This window comes from Sorex araneus, chromosome 2, assembly GCF_027595985.1.
Source record: "Sorex araneus isolate mSorAra2 chromosome 2, mSorAra2.pri, whole genome shotgun sequence".
In the NCBI taxonomy this organism is placed as follows: domain Eukaryota; kingdom Metazoa; phylum Chordata; class Mammalia; order Eulipotyphla; family Soricidae; genus Sorex; species Sorex araneus.
The window spans coordinates 98538792-98561200 of NC_073303.1; the positions used below are offsets into that span (position 1 = coordinate 98538792).

Below are 22409 nucleotides of genomic sequence, written 5' to 3' on the forward strand. Positions count from 1 at the left end.
CTTGTAACACTCCTAACTAGATATTTGTTTCTGCCTGTCTATGGTCAATTTAGACGCAGAAACTAAAGATATCTTTTCAACATGTACATGACATGTATCATGCTTATGACAATCCTGTTTTTGTTCAATGTCACTTTTCAGTGAAGACTTTCCCTTAAAACATCAAAAAATCCCCATCACGATTAATGTCCCTTTTATTGCACAACTTGTTAAGATACATATTAAGTGTTGACTGTATGTTTCCTCTCTGACATACTTGCCCTTTGTATTCTGTTAGCAACATGGTCGTCATCTTTGATGAGGCAGTAAAGAGTTTACTCAGACAGGTGGGAAAAGAAGATCTGAAACCAGTTACCAATCTTGAAAGTGCTAAGAAATTCCGTCATTTTAATATGTTACGAAACAAGAAGAATTCGCTTTCATCATTTTGGAAACAACCTGACATTCCTGCTGAATTCTCCCTCCTGGACATCCTGGACCCAAGTTCTCCAGTCCCAGGTACTGTCAGAAGCAACAAAGAAGGCAAGAGGTGAAAATGCAGCTGTTCAAGTAAAGGTGGGACAGCATCCAAGGTGAAAGTCTCCCACACAGGTTGACAACAGGCTCAGCCTTGATGAAATTTATAAATACAGATCTAAGACTGATAATGTAACAATGATATGAATCCAGACTCATATGGCTTAGTTTAATTCAACATCTCAAATTAGAATCTATTTATGCAAGACTAAAATAATACTTAGGAAATAATAGTTCCAAGTTACCTGGGAGCTTGTAGAACTAGGATCCACACTCAGATCTGCCCAGTCATGATTCCCATTTTCAACTTTATGTTTTGCCAACTGGATCTGTCTCCTGTACCTGCCACAGAGATGGCATGGATCTCCTAGACCATCACACAGTGATCAATGCTAGATAGGTTAGGACACTTTTCCTGTCACCCAGCCCTTGGTGGATTCAAACATATGTCTCAATTAATAATTTTCACTTAAACATTAGTTGGTTAGTTATCTTGCTTAATGAAAAATTTGAATCATGGTTCTCAACCCCCAGTTGTAGACTATTTTCAGCCTGTAGATGTAGACAGGTAGAAAAGCAGTGGTTATAACTGCTGGTTTATGGACTGGTATATAGACAGGTTTTGAACCTCAAGTGAAAAGAGGTTGAAGAAGATTACTGAAATCTGAAGGAGGGTTGGCACAAGTTAATTTTAAAATCTTCTGTTACCTATGCCAGCTGATTCATAGCTTATCTTGGACAAATGTATGGTTAATATTTCTCTATGCAGATCCTTCCAGAGAAGGCCCATTCATCTACAAAGACAATATGGTCTGGAAAGGAAAGGGTGACATGACTATTGATGCAGGTTTTGGGGCACAAGTGACAGCATCAGGGGAGACTAATGAGTCACGTGAATCCTTCCTCAAGTTTCAGATTAATGAGATCACAACAAAAACTTGGACAGAACTTCGTTCAAGGTAAGACTATCATAAAAGAAACAGGAAGTTGATTTGGAAAATACTCATCCTTTGGAATAAAGAGGCATTTTTCAGCCTTGATAGGTGAGGCATAGAAATGGGGGAAAATGGCATTCTAGATTGATTTGTTCTCTGTGTTTGTTCCATTATCATTGCTATCTCTATTTGAAGAGCAACATAAATTAGTGGGACTATTGCGGTGGGTGGGATAAGAACATAAACATTAAAAACAAATAGTGAACTTTGAAACTTGGGATTTGCCATTCCTTTACTTGATATGGTGCCCTTCTTTTTTTTTCTTTATCTCTTTTCATATATTCTAAGTAAAACAATATTTTATGCACAAAATTAAATTTAAATACTAATATGAGAAAAAATAGTATTTATTCTTTGTGTGAATCCTATAGTAGCATCTGAGATTAGTTTTTTATATATTTTGTTTTTTAAAAAATTTTATTTTATAAGTTAGTTCACAATATTTGATTACATTTAATATTTCAACACCAATACCATCACTATCACACTTTCCCACCACCAAATATCGGGATGTTTCCATCCCAAACCCCAAACCCTGTCCCAAAACACAACCAAACTAATATATTTTGTATTGTCTGTTATGAAGAAGTGCTGAACATGCTTACAAAAAATGTTTATATAGGAAACAGTGTGAAGACTGTACTATTTTGGCAGGAGCTATTAAGACTTTCTATAGGATATCACTAACATGTTGTTAAAGTTTGGGTGATTTGAGCTTTGGTATATATATTGAAAATATGTATATATCACTGTTTCACTGTATCACTGTCATCCCATTGATCATTGATTTGCTCAAGCAGGCATCAGTAATACTTCCATGTGTCCTAGCCCTGAGATTTTAGCTGCCTCTCTTTACTCGTTCTTCTCAGTGGTGCTGCATTGGAGGCTCTTTCAGGGTAAGGGGAATGACACCCATCATTGTTACTGTATTTGGCATGTCTAATACACCACAGACAGCTTGCCAGGGTCTGCCATGCTGCCAGGATGCTCTCGATACCTTGCCAGGTTCTCATAGAGGGCTATAAGAGGTCTTCCAGGAGCTATATTTTATGGTCCCTGGATCTTGGCCATTGATGGGATTACACAGTGCTGGGCGCAGTTTGTGGGTGTGACTGCCAAGCCACACAAATCCCTCTATGATTTGTTGTCTACTATCTGAACCCCATAAAATATGGTGTGGTAATTCTGGAGAATGTGTAGGGAGTATCTTATGATGTTACATGTGGTCCAGGAATAGGTTCACTCATACATGAGGCTCAGTCTGAGCAGGTGGGGAGTGACCTGGAGGTCAGCTGCTGGGGCTGGGTCCCTTGGGCTGGAAGGGCTCTCACCTGTCCCCCTCTGGGATGCCCTGTATGAAATAGACTGGCAGGGAGTCCAGTGGCATGGCCTTGGGGGCCTCATGTTACGCTTTCTTCCAGGTGAAGTAGCTGTGTGATCTGGGTGGTGACTGATGACAAGATTATCTGGCCCTGGCAGGACATGGCTTATGGCATGACCCCTGGTAGCTAGAGACTGTGAGAAGTGGGCAGAGGATCTCCACTCCTGATCCCATTGAGCCCAGAGTCCAAGCTCACAAAGGTTCACATTACCTGGGTTCCGTAGGACTTCACTCATGTGTGAGGCTCTGCCTGAGTATGTGAGGAGTGGCCATGAACATGGCATCTGTTGGGTTGTGGAGGTTTTCGACTTCTGAAGTTGGGTCCCTTGGGGAGAGGAGGGCTCTCACCCACCCCCCTCTGGGGCGCCTTGTGTGAAACAGCCTGGTGTGGAGTCCGGTGGCATGGTTATGGGGGCCTCATGTTATCTCTTGATTCTGGTTTTAATTTGTCTCTATATATATAGGTAAAATGATGTCCAATGATCTTCTAACAAAACAAACACATGTTTTTATACCACTTAAAATGAAAGATTTTCAATTTAATTATCATTAGTATTAATGAAAAAAGTCAAAATCACAAATAATTATGATAATTTAACATTTTCTGCCTTATCATGTTTGTTCAGTGATTACTTCTGGCTATGTGCTCAGGGATCATACCTGGTAGTGCTTGAAGACCTTCAGTGGTGCTGGCACTCTAATCCAGGTCATGCACCAAGATATGCCCCTTTCCTGCCGTACTATCTCTCCAGTCCCCAGATCTCCAGCTACAATCCTGTGCAGAACCATGAGTAGGTCTTGAGCTGAGCAAAAGAACTGAAATAGACTTGAAATTTGTTTCTAGTTATTCAAACCTCTCACTTCTCCCCTGAATCTACACATTCTCTCTATCTGCCATGACTAGTTCATCCACAGTTCCTCTCTTTTCTATGTGGTATTCGTTTTGGAAAATCATCTGAAATCCTCACTCCGCCATGGTTTCTGCTCCACACACACTCTGTGCCTCCTGACGCTCTGAGTTCCCCTAGCTGTGACAATAGGGCTTTCTAAACCATCTGGATCTGCTTACGTGTAGCTTTTTCTGTTGAGATAATTTCATGTTAGAAATCTATAAATTACCTCTAAATAAAACTAATAGAATGTTGGAAAATGCAGAAAACCCAAGCAGTATGGCTAAGTTTCTCTCCTACTGTAACCACAGAATGAGGCTCTCCACTGGTTTATCAGAGAAGGTGGTCTGTTGTTTTAGAACAAAATCCATTACCCAATATATAACTACTGACTGAGGGCTCACCTGGAATAGTACAAAGTCTGCCTCCCTTTCGGTTCCTCAGGAAAAGCAAAACCAAGATGAACCTAAGAAGTCTTCCTTCGCTGTTCTATGTTGACTCCCTTATACTTTCTTTACTCTAGGGTACTTTTAAAACCAGAGCCATGGTTTCTGGAACAATGTCGAAAAAGAGGAGACAACCTATATGTGGTGACAGAAACTGTGGAATTGACCAACAGTCCTGAGCTGAGTATTGAAAGTGGTAGGAAGTGGTTGGGAAAACTCTCCATTCCACAGAACCCTTATATCAAGGTACATATCCTTCCTAACTGGGACTGGGGAATCCAAGATCACAATTAACCCAGTGAGGACATGTTTTTATTTGAAGAACAAACGGGTCAAGTCACTTTCCGCCTATTTAACACGTGCCAAGAAAACCTAATTCTGATGAGATTATATCCAGTGTGATCATGGGTAGGATATCATTTAAAAATTATTGAGTAGCTATGAAAGGTAAATATATTAAATCATGTGGTAGTATATTTTTCTTTGGTTAAAGGTAGATCCTGGAGAATGTAAAGTTTGGTGCTTCTGTGCCTTATTAAATGTAATTTTATCACTTAAAGAAATGAGAGATCACTAACATTTCTATTTTTTAAATTAAATTATTTAAAATTTTGTAAGTTAATTCACAATATTTGATTACATTTAATACTCAAACACCAATCCCACCACTATTACACCTCCCTACCACCAAATTCGGGATGTTTCCATCTCAAACCCCAATCCCTGTGTCAAAACCCACCTGAAAGAATACATTTTGTGTTGTCTGTTATGAAGAACTGCTGAACACACTTACAAAAAAGTGTCCATAAAGGAAACAGTGTGAAGATTGTTCTGTTTTGGCAGGAGTCATTAAGACATTCTATCGGATATCACTAACATGTTGTTAAAGTTTGGGTGATGTAAGCTTTAATATATATATCTGAAAATATGTATAAATGTATATATATATATTTGCCCCTATGATTTGCTGCCTACTGTCTGAACCCCATCAAATCACTGTCACTTATCACTGTCATCCCGTTGTTCATCAATTTGCTCAAGTGGGCGCCAGTAACATCTTCATTTGTCCCTGTTAGTGTAGCCCAACGACATCTGCTCGCTTCAGAAACACAAAGAGCACTTTGTTGTTACTGTTTTTGGCATAGCAAATATGTCACGGGTAGCTAGCCAGGCTCTGCTGTGTGGGGAAAAATAATAAAAATAAAAAAGTAAATACATATAAAAATTAAGAGGTTGCGCACCTGTGAATGGGGCTACATGCTCCAGGAAAAATTGCATCAGTCTCTTCCAGGAGGTTTGCCTTACATATGGTGAGGCAATTATGGAGAATGGGTAGGGAGTGTCTTGTGATGTGTCATGCAGTCCAGGAGTAAGTTCACTCATTTATGAGGCTCAAACCGAGCGGGTGGGGAGCGGACTGGAGCATGGCAGCTGTTGGGTGGTGGAGGTTGGCTGCTGGGGCTGGGTCCAGGGGCAGGAGGGATCTCACACGCACAACTCTGGGGTGCCCCAAGATCACTAACATTTCTAATGGTTTAAGTATACTAAATGCAGTGCTAACCCTGAGCAGAAATGTTTTGAATAAAACTTGAAAATGTTTGCACACATTTGATTTCTATCTCATCACAATAACTAAGTTTTTTGTTAATTTTTTTATTTTGATTCGGGGTCAGCATCAGGATGTGCTCAGAGCTAATTCCTGACTGTGCTCAAGAATCACTCCTAGCAAGACTCAAGGTACCACATACATTTCCAGGGATAGAATCCATCTTAACTGCATAGAAGATAAGCACCTTACCTGGTGTAACTTTTCTCCAGCACCTACCCATAATATTTTTAAGATAACAGTGTTAGGAACTATTTAGTCAACATCAAAAAAGATGCACTTTATTAAGCATTATTCCAAAATTTGGATGTTAATCTCTGGGTTGTATCTGCTTGAAGGTTGCTCTGACTTTGTGAGACAAGAAAAAGGCGCTGAGTGGTTTTATTCAGGGTTCTGTTTAGCCCTGTGCCAAGCATCACAGTCCCAGCTCTTCATAGCCAGTCAGGGATTTGTTAATTATTTTGGGGGGGTCACACCCGGTGATGCACAGGAGTTACTCCTGGCTACGCACTCAGGAATTCCTCCTGGCGGTCCTTGAGGGACCATATGGGATGCTGGGAATCGAACCTGGGTTGGCCGCATGCAAGGCAAATGCCCTACTCGCTGTGCTATCACTCCAGCACATGGGTTTGTTAATTTTCATGAGAGTTCTAGGTCTTTTTGATCTTTAAGTTTACAAGCACCTGATGCTGCATGACCTGGTTTCTCTCCCAGGGTCAAGGCCATGTAGATGGTGACAAGAAGAAACAACAATTACTGACTTTACCAGAGCATACGGTGATGGCGTATCAGACGAAGCAGCTGATTATCAAGGAGGATGGCTGGGGTAAGCTGATGCTGAAGGAATTGCTGTGAGAGGGACTTTGCTTCTCCTGGAAAGAAAACTATCAACATGCAACTTAGACTTCTTCAAAGGGAAAGAGAGGGATGGACGAGAAACATGCTTCAGCTGTAAACTGCAGAAGCAAACACATATGCTATATTCCAGAGCCACCTTCAAGGATATCCCTACTGAAATGTTTCCATGTTCTCATGGGAAGATATATGGAAATGGACAAAAGGGACTCAATATGAAAGTTTCTATAGCTCAGGGCTAATTGTGACACAAATCTCCACTCTCTCTGTTTTTCCAAAGCCCACCTCTCTCAGTAAAAGACCTTCCTAAGTTACCTTCAACCCAGTGTTAATGCACAATCACAAGTAAAACTGTAGTTGCTGGAAAGGCAGTACCCAGGGAAGGATGAATTATGTGACTGACCCAGGTTCAATCCTCATACAGTCAGTTCCCTGAGCACCAATCGGAATGATCCCAGAATGCAGAGCCAGGGTAAGCCCTATGCACTGCTTATGTATCCCTCCAAACAACAACAACAACAACAAAAAAAAAACCCAAACCAAACAAAACTGTAGCAATCTCAATCGTGACAGGGTTCTGTTGGGTTTATAAAAGTCCTGAGGCTTTATGACTCTTGAGATAAAGTAGAAACGTAAGTCAGGAACAGGAAGTGAGCCTGCTGGACCAGACCTGAGACTACTACACTTGGGGATTGTGTCACCTCAGGAACGGCTGCTCGTGGCTTGTGCTGAGAGTGGTAGCTCTGTTTAGCTAACCCAAATCTGCTTTACCTTAGAGTAGGATAACATTAGTCTGTCCTTTCTGCCTTGCCGCAGGGAGCTTAGGTTTATTGGTTTACTCCCTTCCAAGTGCTCCCATTCCTGTGTGTTTATTTGTAACTTCTTTCTCTGTGCTCCGTTGACTTGTAAATATTGCTTTTCTCCTCTCCTTAAGTTTTTTGTGCATAGTTAATTAAGAGCAATTTTCCTCTTATATGTTCAAAAAAGACAGTTAATGCTATGCCTTTGTAACATGGGAATGAATTTACTCTAAATGATACTCACTCCCAGACATCTGTTCTCTCAGCAAAAGCCTCAATTGTACTTACTTCCTAGCACCCAAAAGCAGGGTCCCAAGGGAGACTGGATGGACCCAGGGCAAGCAGTGAACAACCCTGGCATCAAAATGGGCCTGGCCAAAGTGCCATAATACTTAACTATAAATTAAGAGCATGGTCATGTACAAATTCTGTCATGATCCAAAAAGTAATAACTAGATTACCCTGCATGTGTTAGGAATGATTAATCTGGCCTGAGCACTGTAGTCTGAGTCTGTAGCAAGATGTCGCCAGGAGAGCCACCCTAGAAGCTTAATGTTTCTCTTACCGTGTCTATAAAAAAATAAATCATATTGAGAAGTAGAATTAAAATGTTAATTAAGTTATTGGATTAAGGAAAGGAGAATTTTGGTGGTAAATTCCACCCTCGAGCTGATGGGCCATCAGGAAGGACCTTTGATATGTTGATTCTGCTACAGCCAATGCTGGACAGTTGGAGAGAAAGAGAGAGGGAGAGAGAGAGAGAGAGAGAGAGAGAGAACAGGGCAGAAAGATGGAGTGGAGCACGGAGAGACTAGCATGGGGGAAAGAGAGAGAAAAATGTAGGGGAAGAATGCAGGAGCAGGTGCGTGGAGTGACAAGAAACGCAACTGCTAGTGGGAGCACTGAGAGATGAGCGGGAGAGACAGGAGGAGATGGGAATGAGAGGTAGTGTGAGACTAGAATGGGGAGTTTAGAGAGACTGGAATAAGGGCATGGGCAGAGTGGTATAAACAGAAACTGATCAACAACCAGCTTGGCCCTTGTTTCCTCGTCCACCCATGGCAATGGCCACCCCGGATGGGAGAGTGGCCTGAGTCCACTGAATATGGGTGGCGAGTGGGAGAGCCGCCAGGGTCTCCCTAACCACCCGGAGATTACACACTTGGTGAGTGCTGATATAAATCTGATGTTTGGGAAGTCCTTCATGTTAAGCTCCTTCCTGCCCTAGGTTAGTGTCTACTACCTGATCCTGGCTTGCCAGATTTTCTGTTACTTTTCTTTCAGTTTCCGTGTCTCCCTTCACCCCACACTAGCAAAGGGCTTCTTAACTCTGGACTTGAATAAGGTTCTCCCTTCCACGGAGTTGAGTCTCTCAGAATTGAGGAGATGCAGGTTGGTTAATCAATTTTCTCAGTGATACCCCCTAGATCAGTGCGGTGGATGGTTGGAGGGCGAGTGTCGGGGGAAGAAGCAGATTTAGGGACAAGCCTCCATCCCGGCAATCTGCCTGGTGTATCAAGGTTTGCCCTGTCTCCGTAGACTGTTCTGGTTTATGAACTCACCTTAGATACACTGGTCCAAGGGTTAGCCGGTGGGGCGCTCTTCAGTTTTCATAATAGAGTTTCAGACATACAATGCTCCAACAACAACTCCACCGCCAGTGTGAACTTCCCTCCACGGGTGTCCCCAGCTTCCCTCCTCTGTCCTTTATTTATGCATTCTTTGTGTATAAACACACAGGAACATTCACAGCATATTCTTTTTTGACCTTTTTTTTCCCTTTCTTTTTTTCTCCACCCTCTTCTTACCTCTCTGATGCACTGAGGTTTTCCATGTTTTAACCACACAATTAGGTCTCTGACATCTCATAAAGCTCGGGGCCAGAGTGATAGTGCAGTTGGTAGGACATTTACCTTCACATCCCTAACCAGGTTTGATCCCTGGCATCGCATCATGTCCCCTTAGCACCACCAGGAGTGATTCCTGAGTGCAGAGCTAGGAGTAATTCCTGAGTAATTCTGATGTGGCCCCCAACAAAACAAAGTAGACGCTGCATAAGCCATTCTCATAAACCAACCAATGCTCATAAACTCAAAACTCCTGCTCTACAAATTCATTCTTTCTTTGAGTGAGTTTATTCCATGTATCACTGTATCACTGTCATCCTATTGCTCATCGATTTGCTTGAGTGGGTACCAGTAACTTCTCCGTCGTGAGACTTGTTGTTACTGTTTTTGGCAAATCGAGTGAACCACGAGGTAGCTTGTCAGACTCTGCCATGCAGGCGGGATTCTCGCCATAGCTTGCCAGGCTCTCTGAAAGGGATGGAGGAATCAAACCCAGGTTGGCTGTGTGCAAGGCAAATGCCCTACCTGCTGTGCTATTGCTCCAGCTATTCCCTGTATGTCACCAATAATTAGCACAAATTTGATTATTCTTTTCTTGTCACTCTCTTCTCTCTGGAAATTATGATTGATATAGTTTTCTTTCTTAAAAATACTTGAAACTTTATTTAATCATCATGATTTACAAAGTTGTTCATAATACAGGTGTTCAGATACTCAATGGTTCAACACCAGCTTCACTGCCAGTGTGACCTTCCCTTCAGCAATGTTCCCATCCCAAGTAGCGACCCTGCAAAGCTTGCCCCTAGAATAGGCACAGCATAATTTACTTTGTATTGCTTGTTAAAATGTATATCTCATAACTGTCTCATTAAGTCATTTTTTGAGGAATTATGTGCTAGTCCATCTTCTGTGTCATTGCTTTCACTCATGGATCTTAGTGGGCTTCTTTTTCTTTCTTTTTTGTTTTGTTTTTGGGCCACACCCTGCGGTACTCATGGATTACTCCTGACTTTGCACTCAGGAATCACTTCTGGCAGTCTCAGGGGACAATATGGGATGCTGGGAATAAATCCCGGGTCAGTGCATGCAAGGCAAACACCTAACATGCTGTACCATGGCTCTGGCCCCATAAGCTTACTGGGTTTCTATAAAACTTTCCCATCTAATTTTCTGTGCTCCTACTCAGTTGTCAGTTCTGTGAAATTTGCCTGTGGTCACATGTACCAGGAGATGTGGAACTGGAATGATTCAGCAGCATGGAGTCTCAACTGGGCCGTTTATTACGCAGGCAGAAGTGAGGTGTCAGTGGAGAGCTGGGCCTTTCCGTAGGATAGGGACTCAGTCCACCCCCAGCCCAAGAAGGGTCCAGAGATGTGAGCATGAAGACGGAGCCTACCTGGGCAGAATAAGCTGCAGTGTTTCTCCCAGGAGCTTTCTTCTCTAGGAAATTTTCTATTCTGTCACTTGGGACTCTAATTTCTTTAGAAACATTTAGTCTTGAGTGTTAGACAATTTTCATATCTCTCTATTTGAGAATTGAAATCATTCAGAAAACAAAGAAAAATTAGGCCTAGAGCATAAAGGAATATACTCCGGGAAAGTAAGATGAAAGTCCACAGAAGTCAGTCCTGCTGGGGTAGGAGGAGAAGGAGGAGGGGGAGGAGGAGGAGGAAGAGGTAGAGGAGGAGGTGGAAGCAGAAAGAGGAAGGGATTGTATCTTTTTTTTTCCAATGTGGATATTTATTTATTTATTTATTCAAATTAATTTATTTTTTAATTAGTGAATAAAAGTGAGGGTACAGTTACTGATTTATACATTTTCTTGCTTGTGTTTCCGTCATACAGTGTTTGAGAACCGATCCCTTCACCAGTGCCCATTCTCCACCACCAATAAACCCAGTATCTTTCCCACCCCCCAATCCAACCTCTCCCCACCCCTCCCTGCCTCTGTGTCAGGGTATTCCCTTTTGTTGTCTCTCTCCAATTGGGTGTTGTGGTTTGCAGTAGGGGTATTGAGTGGCTAGTGTGTTCAGTCTCTAGTCTACTTTCAGCAAGCATCACCATTCCCCTGCGTGGCCTCCAACCACATTTTGGTGTTCCCTTCTCTATATGAGCTGCTTTTTCCCCATAATGTGAGGCCAGCTTCCAAGCCATCACCATCTGGTACTTATTTCTACTATTCTTGGGTGTTAGTCTCCTACTCTGCTATTTTATATTTCACAGATGAGTGCAATCTTTCTATGTCTGTCTCTCTCTTTCTGACTCATTTCACTTAGCGTGATGCTTTCCATGTTGATCCACTTATATGCAAAGTTCATGACTTCATTTTTTCTAACAGCAGCATAGTATTTCATTGTATAGATGTAACAAAGTGTCTTTAACCAGTCATCTGTTCTAGGGCACTCAGGTTTTTTCCAGATTCTGGCTATTGTAAACAGTGCTGCGATGAACATATAAGTGCAGATGTGATTTCGACTATGCTATTTTGCTTCTCCGTGATATATTCCCAGCAGTGGTATTGCTGGGTCAAATGGGAGCTCAACTTCTAATTTTTTGAGAAGTGTCCTTATTGTTTTCCAAAAGGGCTGAACCAGTCTGCATTCCCAAAAGCAGGGTAGAAGGGTCTCTTTCTCCCCACATCCTCCCCAAAAGTGGTTGCTTTTGTTCATTTGCTTGTGTGCTAGTCTCTGTGGTGTGAGGTGGTATCTCATGGCTGTTTTGATCTGTATCTCCCTGACGATTAGTGATGTAGAGCACTTTTTCATGTGCCTTTTGGCCATTCATATCTCTTCCTTGGGAAAGATTCTGTTCATTTCTTTGCCCCATTTTCTGATGGGGTTGGATGTTTTCTTCTTGTACCTACTACCTTATGTACCCTTGATATCAACCCCTTATTCAATGGGTATTGGGTGAATATCCTTTCCCATTCTGTAGATTGTCTTTGTATTCTGGTCACTGTATGTTCTGTGGTGCAGAAGCTTTTTAGTTTAATGTAGTCCCATTTGTTGATCTCTGTTTCCACTCCGTTGGTCAGTTGCATGTCAACTTTGAAGATACCTTTATCTTTAATATTGTAGAGGGTGTTGCCAACCTTGTCTTCAGTGTACCTTATGGTTTGTGGTCTGATGTTGAGGTCTTTAGTCCATTTTGATCTGACTTTTGTGCATGGTGTCAGGTCGAGGTCAAAGCCCATTCTTTTGCATGTGGTTGTCTAGTTGTGCCAGCACCATTTGTTAAAGAGGCTTTCCTTGTTCCACTTCACATTTCTTGCTCCCTTGTCAAATATTAGATGATCATACATTTGGGGTTGTGTGTAGGGATATTCCACCCTGTTCCATTGGTCTGTGGCTCTGCCTTTGTTCCAGTACAGGGCTGTTTTAATTGTTACCGCTTTGTAGTAAACTTTTAGGTTGGGGAGGGTGATGCCTCCCGTCGTCTTTTCCCCAAGAATTGTTTTAACTATCCATGGCGTTTGTTGTTCCATATGAATTTTAGGATTGCTTGATTCATTACTTTGAAGAAATCATGGGTTAAACCATTCTTGCATCCCTGGGATGAATCCCACTTGGTCATGGTGTATGATCTTTTTGATGAGTTGTTGTATCCTATTTGCTAATAGTTTGTTGAGGATCTCCCCATCAGTGTTCATCAGGGATATTGGTCTATAATTTTCTTTCTTAGTGGTTTCTTTGTTTACCTTTGGTATTAGGGAGATGTGTGCTTCATAGAAACTATTTGGGAGAGTTCCTGTTTTTTCAATTTCCTGGAAAAGCTTGAGGAGAACTGGCAACAGGTCTTCTTTAAATGTTTGGAAGAATTCGCCAGTGAATCCATCTGGACCTGGGCTTTTGTCTTTGGGGAGACTTTTGATTACAGTTTCAATTTCCTTCATATTAATGTGTCTATTCAGTATTCCAGATCATCTTGGTTCAGTCTTGAGAGATTGTAGGAATCAAGGAATTCATCCATGTCTTTTAGGTTCTCTTGTTTCATGGCACACAGACTTTCAAACTAGTCTCTGATAATCTTTTGAATTTTGTTGGTTTCTGTTGTGCTGTCCCTCTTTTCATTCCTGATTCGTTTTATTAGGGTTCTCTCTCTATCTTTATTAGTGAGGCTTGCTAGTGGTTTATCAATCTTGTTTATTTTTCTTGTTATTCTATCTTTTAAAGGCAATTCTCTGTTGAAGTCCATAATGGTCTCTAGATACACATTATTTAGTACATATTGTGGAATCTTCTTAAGACTGTCTTTTTGAGTTTTTATCTTTTTTTGCTATTTGGGTCACACCCAGTGATGCTCAGGGGTTACTCCTGGCTCTGCACCCAGGAATTACTCCTTGCGGTGCTCGGAGGACCATATGGGATGCTAGGAATAGAACCTGTGTTGGCTGTGTGCAAGGCAAATGCCCTACACGCTGTGCTATCACTCCAGTCCCTGTCTTTTTGAGTTTTGACAGAAATTCTAGGAGGATCAGGGTGAATGAGAGAGAATACCAGGGATCCCCTTACTCTGAGCAAAGCAGTCTTGGATACTATGCAGGTGAAGAGAACACTCTATGAGTGCTCTGGACAGACTCGACCTGGAAGATAATGAAGAAGATGATTTTTTTTACCTGATCAGTGGTGCTCAGATCTTACTCTTGGCTGTGTGCTCAGGGATCACTCATGGAAGTGCTCAGGGAGCCATAATGCAGTGCTGCGGATTGAATCTGGGTTGGTCACATGCAAGGCAAGCACCTTACCTTTCGCACTATATTTCCAGTCCATGACCTGAATTCTTTCCCCCTCTAGAGATTCTTCTCATCAAGGATAAAAAGAAGAAGACCTTTTCAGAGGGTGAGTTTAAGAACTGGCCTGTTTTTTTCTTTTACTTACCCTAATTGTTAATATATGATCCCCTTAGACTTGTATACAGCTCTGTAGAGCCAGAGACCCATAGAATTTTCTCCACCTGTGAGTCTTTCTTTCCTTTGACACCAGCCCAGGCCCTGTGTTTCCACAGGAAATACCACCCTTTCTTTGGAAGGCAGTGGTGGATGTTGTGTATTGAGATATGAGGGTTTCCTGGATTTCATCTAACTCTAAATTCTAAGGTCTTCTATTTTTTTTCTGCAGAAATGTTTCCACGTGGAATGAGTAAGTGACAAAATCTAAGATATAAGGAGGAGTAAAAAAACTGGGTGGTGGAGGGAAAGAGGCATAAAGGGGATCAGGTGGTAGGGGAGAATAAACCTGAAGGAGTCACGAGATCTTTTATTTCTCTTTTCAGTGGTATCTCCAAAGTTTACCTGTAAGTTTCTTTGTTGTTGTTGTTGTTGTTGTTGTTGTTAATTTTAAGCTTTGATTATGAAAGGGATTCCTCTACCCTGTCACACTGACTACAGGGCACTAGTGGCCTTTCCTGTCTTTATGTAAGACATTGAAATACAGAGTTCTGGTTATAGAAAGTTGGGGTGGACTAAAAGTAAGGGCATAGGGAAGTCGACGTTAGAAGATCTGAGTAAATGGATGTCTTTAGTACCTTTTATTGGATTGTGAATTTAATTTCTCTTTTTTAGATCACTCAGGTCATTTCCTGTCAGCAGGTGAGTATGTATTTGATGAGGTGGGATCCTTTCCTGAACATATTGTTGATCAGGAAGTTGTCCTTGCTTCTACCATGTCACACTGTTTACAGGGCACTTCTAAAAACCTACTTAGAGACCTCTGTTGTCTTTGTATAGGACTTTGAATTCTGTCCTCTGGGTAAAGAAAGGCAGGGTGGATTGGTGGAAGTGGTTTAGGGAAGTTGAGAGCAGACTGTCTAAGATGCTGAGTGTCCCATACTGAATTGTGAATTTAATTTCTCTTTTTAGCTTTTAAAGAAGAGATTCTGCCAAAAGGTGTGTATTTGATGGGTGGGATCCTTTCCTACACATATCTGTTGAGCAGGTAGTTGTCTTTGCCTTTGTAATCACTACCCTCGGGTCTGACCCTAATTTCTGTAGGATGGAAAGGTCTGTGAAGTCTTAGGAGGTAGAGGATATGGAATGGGATGGGTAGCGAGTAGAAGGTTAGGTGGAGGGAGAACATTGTATAAATCAAGAACCTCTGCACATTTATGGATGAAGAGAGACATGATCACTTTTATTCTCTTTCCGGAAAACATAGAGGAACCCGTTAGTCAAGGTGAGTGTTTGACAAAAGGGATCTCAGGGCTCTGGGTAGAAAACTGCAAGACTCCAGGACTTAAATTATGAGCCATAATGCAATGCTCTTAGTCAGCCTTTCTCCCTCCCTCCCTCCCTCCCTCCCATCCTCCTTCCCTCCCTCCCTCCCTTTCTCTTTCCATCCCTCCCTCTCTCCCTCCCTCTCTCCCTCCCTTCATCCCTCCCTTCATCCCTCCGTTCCTTCCTTCCTTCCTTCCTTCCTTCCTTCCTTCCTTCCTTCCTTCCTTCCTTCCTTCCTTCCTTCCTTCCTTCCTCCCTTCCTTCCTTCTTTCCTTAACAAGCACTTCTCGGGACTTATTGTGGAGCAGGTGAAATGTTGCAGCCAAAATGACATGTCAATCATGGAACTCTGATTACAGGGAAAGGAGGGAAACAGAATGGAGAAATGCAGTCCCTTTCAAGCTTCCACTCTATCTCATCAGATACATTTTATAAAATATTAAAACATTAAATATTATCTACTTATAGCTTAGGTCACTTATTTGCAGTAGTGTTAGAATTTGTGGGTTTTTTTAAAAAATTATTTAATCACTGTGAGATAGTTACAAGCTTTCATGTTCGGGTTATAATCACACAATGATTAAACACCCATCCCTCCACCAGTGCACATTCCCCACCACCAATATCCCGGGTATACCCCCCGTTTCCCACCCTCCCCCTGCCTCTAAGGCAGACAATATTCCCCATACTCTCTCTCTACTTTGGGCATTATAGCTTGCAACACAGACCCTGAGAGGTCATCATGTTTGGTCCATCATCTACTTTCAGTATGCATCTCCCATCCAAACTGGTTCCTCCAGCCATCATTTTCTTTTTTTTTTTAATTTTTTTTTTTTTTTGCTTTTTGGGTCACACCTGGCGATGCACAGGGGTTACTCCTGGCTCTGCACTCAGGAATCACCCCTGACCATGCTCAGGGGACCATATGGGATGCTGGGATTCGAACCTGGGTCGGCCGCGTGCAAGGCAAACGCCCTACCCGCTGTGCTATCGCTCCAGCCCCATCCAGCCATCATTTTCTTAGTGATCCCTTCTATATTCCATCTGCCTTCTCCCCTCAGCTCATAAAGCAGTCTTCCAGCTACGGGTTAATCCTCCTTGCCCTTGTATCTACTGTCCTTGGGTATCAGCCTCATGTGATTTTATTCTATACTCCACAAATGAGTGCAGATTTATTTTATATAATTACCTTATTTGTACCATTAAGGTGCCCAAGACACCCAATGTTCTCTTTTCACCTAATCCACCTCATCATTGCTCTCTTCCCTTTTTTACTTAATATTCTCAATTCTGTAATAATACAGGTCCATGGTTGGTTATCATTTGGTAATATTTATTCCCTTGTTTTATTTCTCTGTATACCATTGATGTGTGAAATAATCTAGTATTTGTCCTTTCCCTCGTATTTTGTTTCATGTCCTTCCCCTTATCATTAATTTCACTTAGCGTATGTCTCTGAAGTATTCAAGTTCATCAGGTCATTTTGAAGATAACCCTACAGGAGGCAACACCTACTTGATTAATCAGTAAGAAGATAGATAATACAGGAAGAAGTGGATGAGCTCTTGTGTACCCTGTTTTATTCCAAGGTTTTCAGACAAACAATTAAATCCTCACTTCATTGATATGGAAAGTGAGTCCCGTGTTCCTAAGAACCTCTAAGACCCTCGTCCAAAGACAGAATTCCCATTATTACAGACATGTCTCTAATCATTTCTTCTCAACTTCCAATCATCTTTTTTTCAGATCTACGTCTCTCTTCTCTAATTCTCCCCACCACTTTCAGCTTGTGATATTCATCTATCTAACCTATTTGATTTCTCCATCCTGGTGCTCAACTGCAAAGATAGTTTTGGTCATCTGTTGAAACAAATAAAAGTGTCAACTTCATACTAAAGGAGCAGGACAGATCATCATAGACAGACTATAATTAATGAGCTGTACTATTTTTCTGGTTAATTTTGATTTCTGAGATCAGATTTTAAGAAACTACAAGATGAGATTTCCAGAAGAATGGAACAACTATACAATTTTTCAAAGGATATTCAGGATATTTTATTCCATAATATTTTGGTCATGCTTGGAGATCGAGGAGCTCTTCAGGACCTGCAGGACATGGTGAGTTCATTTCATGGTCACTTTTGATGGAACCTATAAATCTGGAAAACTTGCATATCCTCATACTTAGATAAGTGATAAGGGGGACATAAAAGGAATGATGCAAGGAAGGAATATGTGAAAGATGCCAGTAATTAATTATTTGTGCTCTTGTCCTAGGCAAAATATGGAGGGCTACTGGTATCTTTATGCCCTAAGACTGATTGGCATCTCCCAGAGGAGGTGTAGCCCTCCAGGTTCCCATTCTTTTAGCACTGTAGCCTGTCACACTGTCGTCCCATTGTTCGTCGATTTGCTGGAGCAGGCACCAATAATTCTCCTTGTAAGACTTGTTACTGTTTTTCACATATCAAATACACCATGGGTAGCTTACCAGGCTCTGCCATTCGGGTGGATTACTCTCGGTAGGTTGCTGGGCTCTCTGAGAGGGACAGAGGAATTGTACCCAGGTTGGCTGTGTGCAAGGCAAACGCCCTAACCGCTGTGCTATTGCTCCAGTCCCCCTATTTCTTAGTGGAGCTATTACATACTCATAAGACAGAAGCAGAATTAATATTGTTTTTATTCTACAATAATTATTATTGATAAAAATAGCATTGCTACCAATATTATTAATTGATAGCAATAATATAGGTTGCTGTTATGTAATTATTATTAATAACAACAATATTGTTTTCCATAGATAGGACAGTTTCCCCCAGGTGATTTGGATGGCCCTGGTGGAATAATTCTAAATGAACTGAGAAAGAACTTTAAAAATTTTTGGACTTATCAACGATCCTGCATCCCTTATATGCTTGAAGCCTTGATGGGTAAGAATAATTTGGGAAATTGAGTGGAAGAGTCACAGTTTTGTGAGCAGCCCTGACCACCAACAGCAGACTCCCTGAAAGGGAGTCTTAATTTTTGTTTGTTTTGGAGTGACACCTGGTGATATGTACAACAGGTATACTCCTGTATCAGTGTTCAGGGAACGTGTGGGAAGGGGTTAGAATATGAGCCTCCTGCAGGCAAAGCATGTGGTCCTCTAGTAAAAGGAATATTTCATTAAATTTTATTTATTTATCATTTTTGGTCCACCTTAAGCCATACTCAGGGCTTATTCCTGGCTGTGCACTCAAGAATTACTGCTGTTGGGGCTGGAGCGATAGCACAGCGGGTAGGGCGTTTGCCTTGCATGTGGCCGACCCGGGTTCGATCCCCGGCATCCCACATGGTCCCCCAAGCACTGCCAGGAGTAATTCAGAGTGCAAAGCCAGGAGTAACCCCTGAGCATCGCTGGGTGTGACCCAAAAAGCAAAAAAAAAAAAAAAAAAAGAATTACTGCTGTTTTATTACTGCTAAATTGGTACTGTTCAGGAGGCCATATGAGATGCTGGGAATTGAACTGATTGGCTGCATGCAAAGCAAACTCTGTACTCTCACTCCAGCCCAAAAGGAAGATTTTAGATATCATCTTCTCAAGGCCCTTAAAATACTGTGATTTATTTTATCATCACATCATACTCAAGGGCTCTCTCTATAAATTAATCATCTAACAGAGAACCTGAGTCTAAGAAGCAGCAGCCCAATTTCATTGATCTGATTATTGATTGGGTGCTCAAGTTTCTGATGTCAGAACCCCACACCCTGGGGCATGTTTTGTTGCTCTTGGAGATCATCCCAAGAGAAGAAAGACAACATCCCATGGACAGAAATTCGATCTTCAAATCAAAAGGCTTTCATTAGTTTGCTAGTGAAAGTTTCCCTCTCACAGATGATATTTGTTCACAGTAGGGGAGAAGACATATTTCTCACTCTTTCCCCATGTCTCATTGCTCTCAGTGCTGAATGACACCCAACATAAGCTGCTGGCGTGGTCCATGGAGAAGAAGATCCTGGTTCATCAGCGGGAGCTGGTGAGAAATCTTCCAGGACCAGCATCCTGGGACCGGAGGGTGGGAACCTGGGGTAAGAAGAATATGAGTAAGGAGAAATAACTCAGGATTTGTGCAGAGAAAAGAATCCATCCTATGGGGTTCTAGAAATTCCTGACTCATGTCCCTCCAGAGAGTAGTCCATATGGTTATGAGAGTACCTTATTGGGTCTCAGTTTCTGTGCAGGCCCTTTGGAGAGTCCCCACAATTCTAAAATATCCACCCATGGACAGCTAGTTCAGGAACACAGAAGATCTGAATTAAACCCTGCTTTAGTTTTAGAGTTAATCATTTGTTAATTTCTTTCTTATACTTTATATACAGTATATATTCTTCCATATGTGTAAGTATATGTATAAACATGTACATGTCATACATGTCTACATGGGATTGAAAAATGCAAGATAAGTGTTAGTTTCATTATTTATTAGCCCAGGCTCAATGATACAGCCAGGATTGACTCATCCCATGACTTCACACAGGGTTTTACCTCTTTCCTTTACATAACCTTGGGACTGAAGACTTTCTTTCCCCAACCCCAAAGGCTGATACCAAATACTGTTTCTTACAGGTAAGGAGTATCTTGGAGCCCAACTTCAAATACACTTCGAGAATTCCTTTCACCCTTAAACCAGAGCTTCTTACCCCACTGCAGGATGAGGGTGTGACTGTCACCTACAGACTGCTGGAGGAGTGTGGCCTGATGATTGACCTAAATTGCAATAGGTCATTCTGGGATCTGGAAGCCAAGATGTCACTGTCAGCTCTGTATGGATGCCTCTCACTGCTTCAGCAGCTGGCTGTGGCCTGAATTCTCCCTGGGTTGGGGGTGGGTAATGAGCAGGTCAGGGAGGGTGGGGACTACTCTGATAGGCTCTGATGTTCTTGGGGGAATTCAAGAAAACTGTTTTTCCTGTTGGGAATCAACAAAGACATGGGGGATTGTTTATGCATAATTGCTGTGGTTGAACTTGTGAAATCATATGCTAAGAATAAAGCTTTTTATCACATTTAAATGTTGCATACACATACTATAAATAAAAATTGAGCAGTGATCAATGATGTACATTTTGTATCATTTTCAGTGGAGTGTGCTCAAGTGAGTGAAGTAAAGTGTCATTAACTTGCCTTAAAGATGCATAAAAATAAAGTAGGTTGGTGAAAACATGATGATGAAAACGTGATGATGATGACCACAGAATGGATGCCAAATGTTAGTAGTAGGAAAATTTGTGTGTAAGGTACATAATTTAAAATTAATCCTGGCCTGAGAATAAATCAAAGATACCTGGAAACAAATGAGAATGAAGTCACAAGCTACCAGAATCTGTGGGATACAGCTAAAGCTGTGTTGAGGGGAACATTTATAGCTCTGAAAGCATTACTTTGGAAGGAAGAAAGGACCCAAATAAATAGCCTGTCTGCACAACTGGAGATTTTAGAAAAGGACTAACAAAAGGGGCCCAAAGCAGGCAGGAGGTGGGAAAGTATAAACCTTTGAGCAGAAATTAACAAGATGGAAATCCAAAAAAAATTTGAATGATCAATAAACCAAAAGCTGTTTCTTTGAGAAAATAAACACGATTGATAAACCACTAGAAATCCTCACAAAGAGAGAGAGAGAGAACCCTAATAAACCAAATCAGAAATGAAAAGGGGGACATCACCACAGAAACCAAAGAAATTCAAAGGATCATCAGAGACTACTTTGAAGATTTGTATGCCATGAAACAAGAGAACCTAGAACAAATGGATAAATTCCTGGATTCCTATAATCTCTCAAGGCTGATCCAAGAATATCTGGAACACCTGAATAGTCCTGTCACTATCAAGGAAATAAACAGTGATCAAAAGTATCCCCTAAAACAAAAGCCCAGGTTCAGATGGATTCACTAGTGAATTCTTCCAAACATTTAGAGGACCTATTCCCAGTTCTTCTCACACTTTTCCAGGAAATTGAAGAAACAGAAACTCTCCCAAACAGTTCTATGAGATACATATCTCCCTAATACCAAAAGCAAACAGAGACACCACAAAACACACACACACACACACACACACACACACACACAAGCATGGGTGGGAAGATCTTCAACAAAATATTACGAATAGAATCCAACAACATATCAAAATTTTCATACACCATGACCAAGTGGGATTCATCCCGGGAATGCAAGGGTGGTTTAACATTCAGAAATCAATCAAAATACTCCATCATTTTCAGGGGTCTGGCCAGTTGATCCCGAAAAACTGGAGTATGATCCCCCAAAGCGCCGGACTTACTCCCTATGGGATATGGAGTGGGAAGGGGAGAAGCCTCTGCTCAGCCCCTCTACGCACCGCGGCCACCTCACCACCGCCATCACCAAGAAGGAACCACACAGAGATGGGAGAGTTGCAGGTCAAGAAACTCTCATTTTATTAGCTCCCACACAGGATATTTATACACAATATCAGGGCAGCTTGGATATGTGAACACCTGGTTATCATACTCGTCATGTACACTTTGCTGGGCTCTTTAGAGATGTAGCTAATGATTTATGTTTCCTGCTTCTCAAGGCCGGGTATGTTAGCTCAAACAAGTGGTGACTTTCAGGTTTCATCCCATTATCTCCTCTACAAGAGCACCCTTCTGGGTGAGTGCTGGCACAGGGTCTTAGGCCCCTGTGAGTAGAAACTGCTTCTGCTTCTAGGGGCAGGGGATTTGGCCAGGGTCTCAGGCCTGCTGCTGAGACCCCAACATCTCCCCCTTTTTGTTTTATAAGAGCCAGCTGCCAGGGGCCACCCGACAGCCTCACGCTGGGGCCGTAGGGGTCAGGCCTGTCTT

The 22409-nt window shown here is 41.8% G+C and overlaps 1 protein-coding gene across 1 annotated transcript; it reads left to right on the forward strand.

Moving 5' to 3' along the window:
• Positions 1 to 281: 281 nt before the first annotated feature.
• Positions 282 to 20393, forward strand: LOC101557588 (gasdermin-C-like). The gene is made up of 13 exons (XM_055124477.1): positions 282 to 498; positions 1286 to 1475; positions 4306 to 4474; positions 6549 to 6660; positions 10523 to 10630; positions 14130 to 14174; positions 14897 to 14923; positions 15194 to 15269; positions 17137 to 17180; positions 17526 to 17669; positions 18352 to 18477; positions 19490 to 19563; positions 20154 to 20393. The coding sequence occupies exons 1-13, from the start codon at positions 282 to 284 to the stop codon at positions 20391 to 20393; spliced, it is 1572 nt and encodes a 523-aa protein (XP_054980452.1).
• Positions 20394 to 22409: the final 2016 nt, after the last annotated feature.